We start from the raw sequence: 18,451 nt of genomic DNA on the forward strand, positions 1-18,451 counted from the left end.
ATTTCCAATGAATTCTGGTGCACTAATATAACTACAGAATGAGCTGCGGCAAATATTTTCCTGAACGTACCAGTCCCCTCATGGAGAGCTGACGTGATATAAATAAAACCACCTTCTTCTTCTTCTTCTTCTTCTTCTTCTTCTTCTCCTTCTTCTCCTTCTTCTCCTTCTTCTTCTTCTTCTTCTCCTTCTCCTTCTTCTATCCACATAAATAGGAGCCCTCGGTGGCACAATGGATTAAACCCTTGTGCCAGCAGGACTTCTGACTTGAAGGTTGGGTTGTTTACCTGAAGGTTGCCGGTTTGAATCCAACCCAGAGAGAGCGTGGATGAGCTCCCTCTATCAGTTCCAGCTCCATTTGGGGACATGAGAGAAGCCTCCCACAAAGATGGTAAAACATCAAAAACATCCGGGCGTCCCTTGAGCAATGTCCTTGTAGACGGCCAATTCTTTCACACCAGAAGCAACTTGCAGTTTCTTAAGTCACTCCTGACATGAAAAAAACCACCACATAATGTTTTAAAAAACCTCCTGCTAAAAGTTACCATAGTGTTGTTCTAGAAGACCTAGAAAATTCCAGGAGACGTATCCTCTTTGGTTTACAACAGAAGCATAGAATAAAATTGCCTGGAGGACAAAGAAAATTCACAGAGTGGATATATTATGCCAAATTCATGGAGATGTTTTTGTTAAAATATAGGGATATCTATAGCATTAGTCACATTACGAAACAAGTTGGTTTATTTGTTCATTTTTTTTATACAGCACCTTTCTCCCATTACAGGACCCAAGGCAGCTTACAATGTGTATTAAAGCAGAATACTATACAGCTCATTCACTTATAAAACTGGAGAACCATTTTTAAAAGACAGTTAAGCACTGCATTAAAACAATTTACTACAAAAGCATTGGAAATATAACAAGGTGGGGAGAACACAGTAACCACTATTTAATTACCATTTTAAAAGCTTCCTCAACAACCAGTTAATAGCCAATTGTTTAAAAAATAAATAGTTCACCCTGGGAATAATTGATGGCTTAAGAAATTAATTACCATAATGACTTTTCCCCAAGTTCTGACTAAAACATCATAAATACAGATCCATATCCAAATACCGTGTGAGCTTTCTTAGTGGGGCTTAAATAAACAAACATACAAATAGGACACGGCTGCGTGAATATCATTGCATTCAAAACAGGGGGAAATTGCTGTCTAGAGAAGAAAAAAGTTTATTATAGGAAACACTGCAAGTCATTCAATTATACAATTAGCCAAAACAAATTATATAGTAAACATTTAGGGATCAAACCAGAGCATCGATAATAGATGTGATAAAATTCAAAAGATATATTTGGAATAAATAATATTGAGCATAGCAGATATATAGTTATGGGTTCTTTCCTGTTTCAAAGCTCTTTCTCTTTTCCAGAGCTGTTTAAAAACAACAAGCAAAAACAATTATGCAACTATGGTGGTTAGATATGGTTAAGTATTATATACAAACTCAGGAAAATAGCAAATTGGCAATAATGAAGTGTTTCTTCAGCTGGCTTCACAATTTCCACTCCTTCCTTACTGATCCAAAACAAGGAAACATGCATGGAATAGAAACATGAAAAGCAGGGCGAGATTAAAAGGTCAAATGAAGCAGCTAGCTTTCAAGAATATTGTATTATTATTACGAAAATGATCAATATACATGCTTTATAAGGCTTAGCAGAACAAGTAAGTCAGCTCTATTTTGGCACCTGAAGTCAGAGGATAAAACACAAATGCATTTTTATATATTTTTTTAAATGTCTCAGAAAATAGATTTCTGATATGCTGTATGCAGTGAAATCGAAATGAAATGCTACCAAATGACTAATAAAATACATTTACCACTCGAATATCTCGCTTTCTCTCTGAGTAGCTTGAGGGGAGCTCATGGTTCTTTCCACTACCAACTTCACAAAAACCGTGTGAAGTAAAAAAAATAGCAAAGGAATAATCCTCAAATGAGAGTTTTGTGCAGTTTTCTTTCCTGGTATTTGAATGTCCAGATTTATTGTGGAGGAATTATGCTACAGAGAAAATGTGTGTTTTGGTGAGAGGGGGACTAAAAACTTATTTTCAAAGCAGAAAATGGATTTTTAGTACAGAAAGCACTTTCTTTGCACAATGAGTCATGTGGTCTTCTCCACAGAATGATTCCTCTACAATATTTTGAATGCAAAGAGAATACTGTAGAGAGAAAGTAAAATATAATAATAATAATAATAATAATAATAATAATAATAAACTTTATTTATATACCATTCCATCTCCTCGAGAGGACTCAGGGCGGTTTCCAACATGAACATAAAAAAATAGTCAATTGTCAAAAAACACTATACTAATAGAAAACTATTGTAATTATTTGTCCTGACATGCAAGGAAGAAATAATCTGAGATTTAAGGCCCTTGCAAGCACAGTGTGCCAAAGACCTAATCCAACAGAAATGTTGTAAAAAGTGCTGCCAAAATTATTCAGGTGAATCATTAGCAGAAGTTCTTCGTGTGAAAGCTTGCAAAAAGTAAATACTGCAAAAGCATATCTGCAGTGAAGCCAGGTGGATTGTAATGTAAAAAGCTTACTTCACATAAAAAAATAACCTGAGATCAATACATATAAAGAACAATATGCCAGGTTGCGAAAAGTTGTGGTTGAGGGATGGGAAAGGATATAAATTTCTACTTGCACACCTCTCTTGTGAACGCCATATAGCAAGGGGTTGGACTGTGGTCTCTTCCAACTCAATGATTCTGTTTGTTTCCTTTCTCTGTAAGAAGCAAACCTCTGGAGATTGGTGGTTTTTCAAAGGTCAGTAAACATTTCCCCTAACTTTTGCAGAATAAGGATTTGCACGTGATCAGCAGTTATTTGGCATTTAAGTTCTTCTGTAAGACTAAGACCTTAGGGTGGTTGAAAGACATAATACAAGTGATTCTAGAGAAATTCTTAATGCAGCCATAGCTCTGATCAATGGGAGGGAGAATTTCCATTGCCCATAGCTAGGATGACTTGGGAAAGCCAATCAAGAGGTTCCTAGAACAAAGTGATATCTATTACTCTGTACAAGAACCATTTTCAGAGCAGTCGTATTGTCCATACAGAAAAATAAAACAAAATCCATAAAAGAGTGATACATTATTGGTCAACCAAAATGCGCAAAACACTTCATGTGTGATTTTGAAGCTCTGTCGGTTCCCTCTACAACACACAAAATACATTTTAAAAACCATGCAGAAGAAACGAAAAAGTGATGGTGTTGAGTCAAAGGTCTACATTTTGTATCAGATGTTTTTTCTGTTGTTCAGTTTGTTTGGTGGGATCTCAATGCAGGCAGAGGTAACTCTGTTTTAGTCATGTGGGGACTGAGACATGAATGAGACTCTCCATGAAAAACTTTTGAACCAATTGGTAAACCTGTCTGCCCAAGTCCCTTGAAAGTATGCCTCTCTATCACATCTATTCTGAATTCTCTCTCCACAAATGCTAATTGTTGCAGGATGAGATTTACAAATGATCAGCAGCTATTTAGTATTAAGAAGTACGGTCTCTGTGCCTCTATCTTATCAACATTTGGAAATTGTACCTTTTCAGTCCCCACAGCTCCCAAAACTGTCTTGGCTAGCATGAATCTATGGCTTTGCGGGGTAAGAGATCCTGGAAAATGTAGTTCACCCCCTACCCCCTCCACTACTTCTAAAGTTCAGATTGCCTCCTTAAGGGGTAGGGGGTGAACTACATTTTCCAGGATCTCTTACCCTGCAAAGCCATAGATTCATGCTAGCCAAGGCAGTTTTGGGAGCTGTGGGGACTGAAAAGGTACAATTTCCAAATGTTGATAAGATAGAGGCACAGAAACCGTACTTCTGAATACTCTTTTTCTGCCTTTCCATCCAGTGTATATTACAGTAATACTCAGCGAGGGCAATTTCCCTATTCTGTTTAAAACTCAGTTTATTGTAATTGCAAAATCAATATTAACTAGCTGGGAGCTTTAATGATGGTAAAAATCTATCCCCACCTGCTGCTGCTCCCTGCTGCAGCTCAATGTACAGATATTAATTTAATTTGTTTTTCATTATGTAATAGCTAGTTTTCATGCAATCTTTTTGGCTGCAAAAATATTAACAGTTCCAGCACTGATTCTACTGCAGCATCTAGCATGGGGTGTCAAACTCATTTTCACTAAGGGCCTTATGTTTGCCTTGAAAAGGCCATTTGTAATTGCAAGGCTGTATAAATGTTGCCCTGGCATTGAAAGCCTTGCAGGCCACATAAAACAATGTGGCACACTGGATTTAGCATGCCGACCTTGCATTTGACAAGTGTGATCAAGAGCACTGCTTCTTAAACTGTGGGTCCTGATCCCAAACAGTCTTTAAAAACTACAGGCAAAACTACTAGTTGCTCCCTTCAAAAAAATAGCTTTGTAAAAAAATTAGACCCATGCCAAGACTTTTTGTATGGATAATGCTTGGAGGTAATGCTATTCATTCACATAAACCACAGTCGAATGTATGTATGTCTGTGTGTATTTCCTATGTCTATCCATTTGGGAGTAGAACACGGCTGTCCCAAAATAAAATAGCAGTTTCCCCATCCTCTGACAATCTATAGAAATGCAGATTAAAAAAAAAGCTTTAAAATCTCCATGAGGCTACAGAGAATATAGCTATTGTAGTGCTATAGTAGTTTGATACCAATTCCATAATCATAGCTATATCCTATGGAATCCTGGGATTTGTAGTTCAGTGAGATACTTAGAAATCTTTACTGCAATCCTGGGGAGCGCATCAGAACTCGCAAGCAGAAAACTCTATATTCATCCATAGAATATTGGGCATACCAGTTGGAGAGACAAAAGAAAACAGAGGGAGGAATTAATCTCTTCAAGTCCCTAGGTTTTATTGATATTCTGGAAGAAATGAGGTATGTGCATTTGGGAAAGAATGTATGCCAGAAGGTTGAAAATTCTCATCTAAAGTGGACGATATACAGCCGCATGTCTTTCTGCAATTACTTCTAACCTCTTGCTGGACCACTGACACCCACCACCCATCCATTTTCCCTTTTAAAACAAAGTGTGCAAATAGTATGCACCTTGCTTCTAAGCCCCCATGCTGTCTAGAAATGCAATGGCTTGCAAACAAGGCAAACACCTCCAAGCCCACCTGCTTTTTGAAGTTATACGTGATCTAATTTTTAAAATCCACTGAACTACTGATATTTGGTAATGCAGTATCAGCAGAGAGAGATGTATTGCACAATGGTTTCAGCTGAGCCCAACATGCCTCCCAACTTCATTACTCCTCTACTATATGGGAAGCCTTTAGGTGAGAATGGCACCTGTTCAGGACCACTATCCTCCACTATCTAGAGTTAGTGTCAGAGATGAATCTGAGTGTCTTGCAGCTAGATAGTAGGTGGCACAATGGGTTCAACTCTTGTGCTGCCTGAACTGCTGACCTGAAGGTTGGGCTGCTGATCTGAAGGTTGCTGGTTTGAATCCGCAAGACGGGGTGAGCTCCCGTCTGTCAGCTCTAGCTTGCAGGGACATGAGAAAAGCCTCACAGCAGGATGGTAACACATCCAGGCATCCCCCTAGGCAACGACACTGTAGATGACCAGTTCTCTCATACCAGAAGCGACTTGCAGTATGTTCTCAAGTCGCTTCTGACATAATAAAAAAGCTAGATAGTGGGAGTATTCCAAAACCATGGAAACATTTGATTAGGAGTCCCCAATTGTTTTTTTCTACTTTTCAGCAAATAATTATACTTATAATAATAACATTGTTGTAGTAATCTTTCTTTTTCACAAAATTAGAACTCAAAATGGCTCAGAATTGAGAAGAACAAAACATTTTTTAAAGGGGAGGAGAAAAGATGATTTCAAAATCTCGACACTCACTTTCTGCTGCAATTGGATGGCAAAATGAACATTTCTCCACTCACTATTTCCAACCTGCTGACATTCTCCCACCCTCCCTCTCCCTAGAATATGTTATGACAAAATTGCAAAGTGCCACCAGCCTGATTTGCCCCTCTCAAACATTTTTACAGTGTTTACAAGAAATGTTCAAATATTTTTTTTTAAAAAAAAGTCCAAGCTTTTGACAAGATAAAAATGTAGGCTTTTGAGTGGCAGGTTCTGGTTCTTATCCTGTTATTGAAGCAGTGAATCCATTCTGGGTTTTAATCTCAACTACCCAGGAAAGGGGCAAAGCCAATATGTTCACCCACAACCACTTCTGTTCACAAGTATATATATCTATGGACCCTTTATTTCAGCAACAGTATGTGGCACCCATTTAGAAATTTCATTTATAAGGAAATAATGAATTATCTATCGTTTCTGTGGTCATTTCCGTTAGAAGAGGATATAACTGGAACTGTGAAAACAAAACTTCCACTAGAAAAAGATGACATTCTCATTGAGGAATTATAGGTCATCTGAGTGTCTCAGTAAAGAGCTTATTTCCCATCAACACATAGTCTGATGTGGATGGTACCTGAGCCAAAGGACAAGAAGGCATCCTTTTCCTCATCCCAGTAATAGAATCTAATTGAGCTGATGGGGTGGCATCCTGTACCACACCTGAGACATTAGGTTATTTTAAGGGGGTCAAATGCACGCCATATGGCATGTGTTGTTTTCCGCTTCCAAAGAGAGGAACACCTGGAGACTTTTGAAGAACTGCCATCACTGTCTCCATTAATCTGTTGCCTGAGACATTTGTCTTAATAGCAGGGCCCAGTCTGGGAATAGGGTTATCATGCTCAACAGAAATGTCAATCTATTTATATAATCTGTCATATATATTTAGAAAGTTACAGTTCTCCTTGTGGTATTGTCACTACCTGTGGGTTCTTATCAATTGTTCCAGAACCTTCGTCAACCATTAGCCCTCTCTGTTCAGAGATGGCAGTGTCTTGTATCTGATGAGACCATGCTTCAGGAAGCACCTCTTCAGCTTCTTTCAGCAACAGGCCTTGATAGCATCTGATGTTTTCCTCATGCAGCTGGGTTACTTCAGTGTTCCCTCCATAAAAGCCAGCGGTGTGGTTGACTAAACCATTGGTGACGTTGGCCACATGGACCTTGTTTCCACCTCTCTTCTTCCTGTTCTTGTCTTGGACAAGAAGGCATGTGAAGACCTGCTTGAACCGCTTGCGAAAGTGCTTGGAGATCAGAGCATAGACAATGGGGTTGAGGCAGGAATTGGCATAGGACAGGCAATGAGAAGCCAAGCGGCAGGCGTAGGTGGCCCGGTTGAAGGGAAAGTAGCCAAACCAAAAGCACAAGATCACCAGGTGGTGAGGCAGCCAGCAAAGGCAGAAGAGGACAGCCACCGCAATGATCATTTTGGTGACCCTACGCTTGGCTTTACGAGATTCAGAGATCCTCTCAATGGGGTCTACAGCAGTCCACAGGAATTTAATGGTCCTAGCATAAGCCAGGCTGACCACAACGACAGGGAGGACATAGCCAAAGACAAAGGTAAGAATGTCCAAAATCTTGCGGCGCTGATCCTCCCAAATAGGAACACAAATGGGCACCTTTTGATACTGGACTATTTGGAAGTAGCTGAGATATGGTCCTGCAAAAAGCAGTGACAACGTCCAAATCATGAAAATGGCCAGAGCGGCATTGCGAGAGGTACGGAGATCTCGGGATTTCAGAGGATATCGAATAGCCAAATACCTAGAAACAGGGATACATTTTAATGTAAGACATCAAGGTTGTCAGACACATACACTCTGCTAAACATTATCAGTATCTTTTTCTCCCTTCGTCATGGTTTCCCCACTGCTTAATCCAGCCCAAAGTTGGAAATAATATTTGGGTCTTGCCAATCCCAGTTAGGAAGAATAATACAGTGGTGAGAACTTTGGACAATTTTCATTAAATATTCACACATCTCAAAGTGTTTTAAGAAGTTATTCTGCATATTAATATATGTAGTTTTTGCATGAGAATTGTGGACATCTGCCCACAGACACACACAAACTGGAGTTTAGTATTCTGTTAGCTATGATGCTGTAAACTGGACTAGGAAGAATAACTGTGCCCTATTCACATTTACAATCCTAGTACCATTACCATGATCAGCAATGCCTTCCAAATTCACATTAAAATCCAAACTGTGGCAACATTTTCTGTAGCTAAAAAATCCCTGCTTTTGCTTGTTGAACTGCCAATTACTGGCAGGATTGGGCTGGAGGCATCAAGCTTCGGTGTCCCTTTCACCAGCACCACAGAACCCCATCCCTCAGTACAGGTATCTTTAAAATTACATACATATTGGAAAAGAAAACAGCCAGAACATTATGGTTACATGTTAGGTGTAGGACCTCAGCCACAGGATCAGACTTCCAAGTGAGGGTTTTTTTTTTGGTATATGTTTTCAATACGGAAAAAAGCAATTGGCACAACAAAAATCTTGCTCAACAAAATTGCACATAACCAAAAACTTGTCCCAAAATGTTGCCATATTGTTTTATTGTTTGTGATTTCTTTTGCAGACTTTTGTTCTGCAAGTTTTTGTTCTATAAGATTGCTGTTTCTTGTGAAAAAAACAATGTTATACAGAGAGCACACACACTTTTTTACACACACTGACAATTCTCATGCCAAAACTCTTCCATTTTTTACACAGAATAATTTTCCAAAACTCTTTAGGATTTATTAATATTGGTCAAGAACTGCACAAAAACAGTGAAATAAGTGGAAATGAATTGTCTTCAACTGCAACGACAAAATACTGTATTCTCTGTACCACATGCTGAAAGCTATATAGATGAGAATGCCCTTCCAGGTCTTCCTGCATACATTTTGTTAAAGTGCCAAAGAAAGATCCAAGCTTTGGTCTGCCAACAATTTATGGAAATTTGAACTTGGTTTACATAATTCTCAAAGGATGAGATATAGAGAATGTGCTGTTTTCCAAAGTTAATGGGAGGCATACTGAATGAGGAAACTTATAAGCTTGAGAAATTTTTAAAAATCCAACTGAAATTAAGAATATATATTTTTTGTTTTGACAGGAATTTATTAATGCCCCACTGAGGAAGTAGAAGGCGCTGCTAAGTAAGACGGGCTTAATAAGGTGAAAGGGAGGGGGAAATATGAAAACAATAAAAGTGTTAATATTTCAGAAAATGCATTCAGAGGAAGCAAGAAATACTCTCCACAAACTATGCCATGAGAGCAGGATGGAGTAACACGCAGAAGACAAAGGAGAGGCAGTGGAACAAAATGAAAATGAGGTGAAAGGTCTGACCTGGCCTTGAAGGGAGAAAAGAGGCAGCCAGTCCCATTATGCCAAGGCCCAAAAGCAGATGAAAGCCCTTCCCTCCACTCCAACTGCCACTGCCTTGGCCTCAAAAGGAGAAAAGAGGCAGCCACAGTTCCATCATACATAAGCCCAGCAGTGGCTGAAAAGCCCTTCCCCCTGTTCCAGCTGCCACTGTACTGGCTTCAATGTGAGCAAAGAGGCAGGCACAACATCACCATGCCTAAGCCCAGCAGCAGATGAGACGCCCTCCCATCCATCCCAAGTGCCACTGCCCTGGCCATGATGGCCTGTTCCATATGTCTAGGCCCAGCGGCCAATGAAAGGTCTCTCTGTCTCAAGTGCCACTGCCCTGGCCTTGAAGACAGAGACCTATCCTGCTGAGGCCCAAAAGCTGATGAGAGGTCCTCTTATCCATCCCAACTGCCACTGCCTTGTCCACAAAGAGAGAGAAGAAGAGGCGGTATCTGCTAAGCCCTTGCCAACCTTTTTCCTTTTGTATCATGGAATAAAGTCTAAGCGTGTTTGCAGTCACCCAAGGACAGAGGGGGAAGTGGGAGAAGAAAGAAACTGGGACATTTCAAAAGCAGTTGGAAAAGTGGGACTACAGAGGATTATTTAGGATTCTTCCCTGCCAAATTTGTCTACAACAGAAGACTTACCTGTCTACAGAAACAGCTGCCAAGGTAAAACTGCTGGCATACATGGTGAGGTAGATGAAGAAATGTACTGCCTTGCACCCAAAGGCACCAAAGAGCCATCCATCCAAGGTGTAGATGGTGGCCTGGAAAGGGACGCAGAAGAGGATGAAGCAGAGGTCTGCCACAGCCAGGTTGAGGATGAAGAGGTTGGTAGTGTTATATTTCACCTGCCCGTTGCGGAGCAGCACGGCAAGCACCAGGCCATTCCCTACAGTGCCCACGAGGAAGATGAGGGAGAAGACCACTGGCACAATGATGCCTGCAGTTCGTGCTTCCAGGCTGTCTGTAGATCCATTCCAGCTGTCTGGCATCTCCCCATTGGAGAGAAAGGGCCTGACAAAATAAGAAGTGGTTACTAGTATTGCTAGGTCAAGATTATCCCAAGCTCTGGGGATTTCAGCACCAAAACCTGGGATCTAGAAATTACCCCCGTGACATCATAGGAGGCAGGCCCTGGTGATGTCGCAGGAGGGCATCTCTGGTGATGTCATTCAAAATGATGCATTCATATACACATTATGCCATTAAAATAAAATAAAAGCCTCTATCGCTTTAGTTTAGGCTGTTTGAAGGACCGTATCTCCCTACATGAGCCAATTAAAGCACTATGATCAAATCTCTTTGCCAGCATGGTGGCTAAACCGTCTGGAGAAGTGTAGTTAAAAAAAAATCATTTTTTCTGTTTTCTTGTATTTTGTAAACAGTGATGCACATTGATAGTGGCATACAAATAATTCTGACTGAATGTGATGCTTCTGAACCTGAATCCATATTCATCAGCCACAGTTCTAACAAGCAAGTGGAAAAATTGCATTCACCCCTGATTTAACAAAACATCCAATTTCTACCACCCACCAGAATGAAATACAAATACTAGCTAGGACTGATTATATTCTGAGTATCTAGAAGCACACTGCAGAGAACTGAAGGTACAGAAGTCAGTTCCTTCCTGGGCATGTGGTCTGAATTTGCTGCAAGCCCTGGCTTTGGGGAATTTATTGAAAAATAGCGGGGGAACAACTTCAATGCTAGCAGGAATTATGCTAGCAAGATTCCAAACTTGCTCAAAATCAGGAAGGCAATTTATGAGGTTTTAAATAGCCAACAGGCATCAAAAGAAGCTGCTGTTATAATTAAACTAATTGTGCTGCCTTTGCCTCTGCAATCCATTCTTTTTATGCCACATATCTCAGTGGCACTTTATCAATCCAGGTAGTAAACATTTATTTCCCCTTTTACCAAATCTACCTTGAGTTCCATTTTGGGGAAAGAAAGACATAAGACCAAATAAATATATAAGGTGTCAAAGCTGTACAAAAAAGCAAAACAGCAATAATGCATGCAGAACAACCAGCAAGGAAAAGTACAATTGAGTGAAATACATTGATTCTATGGCTAAAGCAATGGATGGGTGTCTTTTAATTGCACTAGGATTTGAGTCCAGGAGCAATTTACTCTTACTTTGAAAGATATAAACTCTGGAACATTATATTAACATTAAATTAACAGAATTATGCCCATTTGCCAAAGATGCTGTATTTCTAATGTTTGTCACAGTCTTACTGATTTCATTAGAGTTAACTATATCTCTGACACTGACAGATAATTTTTTTCTCTGTATAGCATGAATCCTTTTCAGTTCTGATTAGAGTAAAGCAGTTTGAATTAATGGTGTTTTTCTACATCTTGACATATTACATAACAATTGATTCAACAGGTCTACTCTAGTTGGGACTAATCAGTAGAGTCCAGCCTGATCTTTAAGATGTAAAATTTGTACATCTTTTTTTTTTATGAGAATGGTATACTGACTTGGTATTTTACATGCTGTTTGGTGGATAAAGCTGATGCTTTTCTTTGCATGAACGTACATTTTATCACTGTTCATTCAAGGAAAGAAAGAAAGTACAGCTGAAGGTAAGACAGTTAGAAGTGTGTGTGTGTGTGTGTGTGTGTGTGTGTGTGTGTGTGTGTATATATATATGCAAATATATAAATGCAAAATATGCATATATATATATATATGCAAAATAACCTTATGTATTGTGAAATTTCTGAGTAAGTTGTTTTTAGAAGTGCTTATCTGATTCCTCTAAAACAGCAAGATTGGCAGCAATGGTACTTCCCTGGGAAGAGTATTCATGACACAGGAATGCACAATGGATGTTATGAATGTAAGACAGGAGCAGAATTCAAAACGATCTTAACAGATTAGAGAGATGGGCTAAAACTAACAAAATGAAGTTCAAGAGGGACAAATGCAAGATACCCAACTTAGGCAGAAAAAAAAGGAAATGCAAAGATACAGAATGTGGGATGCCTGCCTCAATAGCAGGAGAACCTGGAGAACAAGCCCTATGAGGAGCGGCTTAAAGAGCTGGGCATGTTTAGCCTGCAGAAGGAAGGCTGAGAAGAGACATGATGACCATGTATGAATATATGAGGGGAAGTCATAGGGAGGAGGGAGTAAGCTTGTTTTCTGCTGCCCTGGAGACTAGGACACAGAACAACAGCTTCAAACTACTGGAAAAGAGATTCCACCTGAACATTGGGAAGAATGTATTCACTGTGAGAGCTGTTCAGCAGTGGAACTCTCTTCCCTGGACTGTGGTGGAGGCTCCTTCTTTGGAGGCTTTTAAGCAGAGGCTGGATGGCCATCTGTCAGGAGTTCTTTGAATGCAATTTTCCTGCTTCTTGACAGGGAGTTGGACTGGATGGCCCACAGGGTATCTTCCAACTCTATGATTCTATGTTTTTGTGATTCTATCATTCTAATTTGAGGAAGGAAATGAACAAAGTTACATGTCAAATGTCCACTGTACTTTTGTTTTCATTGGCTGGTTCCTTTGCCTTTAGCAGATTCCAGGCACAAACACTGAGGAGGTAAAGCTTTTCATTAGTGGTGACACAGGTAGTAGGAAAGGCATTGTCAGACAAAAATGTCCTTTTCTTTAACTGCTATTATAAGCAAAGGAATCGCAGCTCAGAAGAAACATGGCAAACCTGCCCAGAAACGTGGTGATAAGTTAATCAACTTATCAACACAGATGTAAATTCATCCAGTGCCACTGTAGCTTTAATGGTGACATTCATTAGCTTTCATTATTACGTACATTAATGTAAAAATGACATCAGGAGAAGTAAAGGTCTTTTCTTCTCTGTGATGCAAGTGGTTCGGATTACAACCGCATGGGGCTGGATTAGCTCCAGATCACTCTGGGTGTCCAGGTTCAAGATCCCTTTCTCTTTGGCAGCCACAAGCCTCAGCCCTGGCTCTGGTCCCTTCTGGAGGGAGTCCCAGCCAGGCACCACTTAACCCTCTTTACTTTGTTACATTCCAAAAGCGCTTAAATCTCTTGCTTCTCACAAATTAGAATTTCCCTACCTTTCTTTGTCAGGACTCTGTGTTTGGCCAACTTGCCCGCAAGAGGCCAGGAGGAGGGAACAGTGCTTCATGGAAGAGTGCTGATGAAAGGACTGCATCCTTGGTTTTGATGATTAATTGATGGTGCAATGGAGTAGCTGTCTCTATGAAAATTTATCCTCCCTGAGATTGGAGAATTGCATTTGTTTTTAGAGAACAAAGTTATCATCCAAAAAGTTTTCCAAGCTGTGCATTTCTCTCTCTCTCTCTGGTATAGATCATGCAGTTGTAACACCACAAATAAATGAAAAGAAATGGACTTTCCCTGTTTATTAGGAATACTGAACTCAGTGGATTCCTTTTTGCCACATCAACAATCAAGACACAATTCACTCTTTTGCATCTGTTGCAAAAGTTGTCTGAGGGGAGAGTTGGATCCCAAAAGATAGGGCTGTCCATTCAGGGCTATTGCAAAGCTCTAAAACCTGAGACCTAAGGAGAGGGCCTTTGGTGATGTCATTAATATGTGTCATTGCTCCGAGTTTGTCATTCAAGTGAGGACACACAGTTTGGGAGAGGAACTCATCATCCTGTTCGGAAATTTAAGAAAGAAGTCTTAATGAATGGGATAGTTTCCAGGATCAAAGTGAGGGGATTATTCTGTCTCAGCTACTCAGGGAGATGGGATAAGAAACTTTAAATCTTGTGTTCTTGTTTCTAGCTACAACAGTGGTTCTCAACCTGTGGGTCCCCAGATGTTTTGGCTTACAACTCCTAGAAATCCCAGCCAATTTACCAGCTGTTAGGATTTCTGGGAGCTGAAGGCCAAAACATCTGGGGAGCCACAGGTTGAGACGCACTGAGCTAGAAGGTGGATGCAGAGCAGAGTGGAGGGTGAGCCCTGGTGTCTCACCAACTGGGAGGAAAGGAGGAAACTAAGTAAATACATTGATCACTGGAACCTTTTCAGTTTGCAGCCAGAAATGAATTAATCATTGCAAACTATAACAAGTCACGGCTCTGGAGATTGCCGCTAGCCCTTTCCTCATGTCTGGAGGTGAGCCCCCCTGAACTAGAGAATTTGCACTCTTGTCTCCCACCTGGAGATAATCCATAAGAACTAAGCTTTGAGATTTGGCAACCACAGTCAGCAGATCTACAATGCCTAAAATGTTAGCCGCATCTATGTCTTGGAGAAGACGGAAAGACAGTAAAAAAGGATACTACTCTTTTGAGTGGGGATTGTCTGTTTTGATGCATTACCTTTCTACTCCTATGAGGATTGTTGGTGAGTGGCAAAAGTCCTTGATCAGCTCTTTCTTCACACAATCCTCTTGAGCCATGCTCTTTTTCTATTTGCTTTTTTCTGGAGTGCCATCAGAATTTCAAAAGGAGCTAGTTCTCTCTGCTATATTATTTTTTTTATTCTATATGCTTTTGGCTATGAGCAGCAGGTATCGGCCTCTACCCAGAATGATATCATAAAGATATCTCCACATAAGGGAGCTTGGGCATTGGGTTTGGAGAAATACAGTCATTTCCCAAATCCATATTAGTCTAATATTGTTATTAGGCCAAACAAAAGACTGCGAAAAGAAGTGAAAGTCTCTTCATTGGCAACAGATTACCAAAAGTGGGGAAAGGAGGAAGGAGGGGGGGGGGGCCTTGATGTTGATCTTGATGTTGATGAACCGATCTGGAGAGCTCAAAAGTATAACACTGGAAACTGCTTTTTCCCCCTTGCTCTTTGGGGGTCAAAGGAATTCAGCACAATATCAGATAAAGCAATATGATTCAAACATTAGACATATCACAAACAATTAAAACTAAACATTAAATATATCTTCTGCAACCATCCAGCCTAATAGTTGGGCTGTCTATTTACCTACCTACCATCTGCTAACCATCAGCCCTAACATGGATTTTAATAGAGTTTTGAAATTTGCTCATGTTAAAAGGTAGTCTTGTTAAAATCACTCAAATGAATTAGTATCATGAATTTTTAAAAAATGACAACCATTGTTCTCTGAGGAACCAGTGTGGTGTAGTGGTTTGAGCACTGGATTGTGACTCTGGAGAGCAGGGTCTGAATGCCCTGAAACCCACTGGGTGACTGTGGGCAAGTCACTCTCTCATTCTCAGAGGAAGGCAATGGAAAACCTCTTATGAACAAATCCTGCCAAAAAAAACCCCTGTGGTAGGATCGCCTTAGATCAGAAAACGATTCAAAGACATTCAACAAAAACAGTATTTCCTCACTATATTAATGAAACCTACTGAAATGTCACATACCCTTGGCCATTTAAGGTTTACTCCCCATGTAGCACTTTGCTTTCAATAGATACTCAAGCTCTATCTTTTTACTCACTCTGCTGGGGAAGTGCAGTTTTCTATCCTTGTTCTCCAGTCTCTCTGTTTCAGCTTCTCAGATTGGTTCTATCTCAGCGTCTTGCATTGAACCTGTATCTGCTTCCTTCAAACCAGTGGGGTGGGCAGTCCTATATGAATTGTCCCTCTCAGGAATCCCATCTCTTTCCATACTGGAAGGTAGCATGCCACCCTTTTCATAGTTCCATCTGCCTCAAATGGGGGCTGTTTCCTCCCACCTTGCTTCCTAGAAATGTGCTAGAAGTTGCACCTGCTGAAGTTCTCCTCCTGCATACTGTTTCAAAGGAAGCAAGAGCTTCACGTACTGAATGTGAGAACTCTGAGAAGAGCTTCTAACCCCCTTCTCCTTCTCCAAATTTCCTTAGGGACCCCAATGGAAAAAATACCCTTCATCGTATTTCATTCTTTTCCCCACACACAGACTTCCATGAATGGTATTGAATGGCAGTGCTACTCACTCGGTAGAGAAGAGGTGGGCAAGGCACTGCCTGGCCTCCTTTGGGTCTTCTTCACCATCCAGAAGCAACGACTGGGAAGCGATGAGAAGCTCCCTTACTCCACTCGTCTCCAAAACCAAGGGGAAAGAAAGCAGGAGGAACTCTGCAAGTTGTGCTGTACAGATCTCGACTGTGACTCTGCTTCATTTCCTTGAGCTACTTCTCTCTCTGCATCTCTCCATCTCCCCCTCCCCAGCCAACATCTGCTTTGCTTCTTCCTTCTCTCTCTCTCTCCTCTCTTAATCTCTCCCTCTCTCTCTCTCAACTCTCTAGATCTCTGCTCCCCCTCTCCTGCTTTTGTAATGCCAATCCTATTGATCTTTTAATTTTTTTTACTTGAGGTTGCGTATTAACTGTGCTATGGCCAGATCCTTTAAAACAGATCCTTGTTTATCTGTCTATTATTTATTTATTTATTTATTTATTTATTTCTACCTCGCCTTTCTCGACCCCGGAGGGGACTCAAGGCAGCTTACAAATCTGGCAAAAATTCAATGCCCTACAGGTAAACAATAAAACACATCTCATCAAAATATAAACTGTGCCGTCCGCCGGACAATAAAAAGCTATAAAACTGAAACGTGCTGTCCTTTATCCGGGCGAACTGCAAATCCCTATAAGCTGTCCTATAGATATTGAACGACTGAGTCTGGATAACTTCAAAAAAGGATGTTTATTCATACAAGGTTGTAAACCTGGCACAGATCTTAAAGTTGCAGAAAATGAAACAAATTTCTATAGGTTTTAGGTACAGAATTATCCCTGGTTCCAGAAAGCAAAGGTGATTATAAAACCACTATACCCTAATCACGCTGCCTATATTAGAAGGAGAAACTCTTTCCTTCCCTATCTTTACAGCAAAGATTAGTTCTAGAAGCGACAGAATAACCCTGCTCCTATAACTAGATTTCCTATTCCAGATCAATATAATTCAATACTTATCTAATTTGGATAGGCTTAGATTGGCCTGGTTTTGAGGATGATTTGTCCCAGTTAGCCTTGCACAGCTCCAGCACGTTGGAAAACTATAGCCAGAATGAAGCTCCAAAATGGAGACTAGACCCTGGTAAAAAGGGCGGTCCTAAGATGTTGCACTCTTTGACCAATCACTGCAAAGAAAACTGCAGCCAGCTTTTGCAGATTCCAAGCCACTTTTCCTGGGCTTTGCAGCCAGAGGCTGAAACAAGATGCAAAGGAGGGAAAACAAACAAACGACCAATAGGTAAGGCAAACCATCGTCCTGGGGGACGGAACACTCCCCGCTAAATTCCCAGGATGTGGGAATTTACCAATCAAAAACATACAAACACCTTTGTATACACAACAATACAAACACTAGAACTTTAAACATCTCCAATAAGCAACACGAGGTCACTAATTGGTCTGTCCAAAATGGACACTTTGCCTCTGTTGCAAGTCTTTAATTGAACTTTCCTGACCTTACCATCCGGGCAAGGAAAGGTCTTTAATACAATGCCCATGGGCCATGCATGGCGGGGCAAGACTTTGTCCTTTAGCAACACAAGGTTTCCCACCTTGAAATTGTCCTTTGGGGTTTGCCAGAGTCTTCTGGTTGGAAGCTGGCTTAAGTATTCGGCCTTCCACCTCTTCCAGAAGTGGTTGGCTAAGGTCTGCACATGCAAAATTGGTGCCACAGTCCGATCGAATTGACTTAATTGGCCCTCTGAGGGCTATGAACCTTTTCAATGCATTTAAAAATGATGAAGTGTCCATCCCTTCTATGACTTCTATATGGACAGCTCGTATTACTAAACAAGTAAACAAAACTGCCCACCTCTTGTTATTTACAACACCACCCCTGGTTTTCCTAGTGACAACCTCCCAAGGACCAAACACATCGATTCCCACATGGGAAAAGGGTGGGTCTGTCAAAGTCCTATCCTGAGGTAGTTCTGCCATCAACTGACTTTGACAGTTTCGTCTGAGTCGCCGACATTTAACACATTTGAAAATACAACTGTTGACCAACCTTTTGGCATTAACTACCCACAGACCTTCATTTCTAAGGGCTGCCTCAGTTAGAGTTCTACCCTGATGATGGATCCTTTCATGGTGATGCCGAACGAGCAGCAATGCAGTGTGACTATTAGGGGGTATGACGATGGGGTTTTTTATGCACGCCTTGAGTTTAGCTTTGGCTAACCTTCCTCCAA

At 40.7% G+C, this 18,451-nt stretch overlaps 1 protein-coding gene across 1 annotated transcript; it reads right to left on the reverse strand.

Annotated features, from left to right (window-relative positions):
* Positions 1-718: 718 nt before the first annotated feature.
* Positions 719-16,811, reverse strand: galr3 (galanin receptor 3). Its single transcript, XM_008110699.3, has 3 exons — positions 16,239-16,811; positions 9,990-10,361; positions 719-7,736 (listed from the first exon to the last, which is right to left on the reverse strand). Exons 2-3 carry the CDS (start codon positions 10,337-10,339, stop codon positions 6,863-6,865), a joined length of 1,224 nt encoding a protein of 407 aa, XP_008108906.1. The 5' UTR covers positions 10,340-10,361; positions 16,239-16,811; the 3' UTR covers positions 719-6,862.
* Between the last annotated feature and the right edge of the window lie 1,640 nt (positions 16,812-18,451).

The sequence above is a fragment of the Anolis carolinensis genome, chromosome 5 (assembly GCF_035594765.1).
Source record: "Anolis carolinensis isolate JA03-04 chromosome 5, rAnoCar3.1.pri, whole genome shotgun sequence".
In the NCBI taxonomy this organism is placed as follows: domain Eukaryota; kingdom Metazoa; phylum Chordata; class Lepidosauria; order Squamata; family Dactyloidae; genus Anolis; species Anolis carolinensis.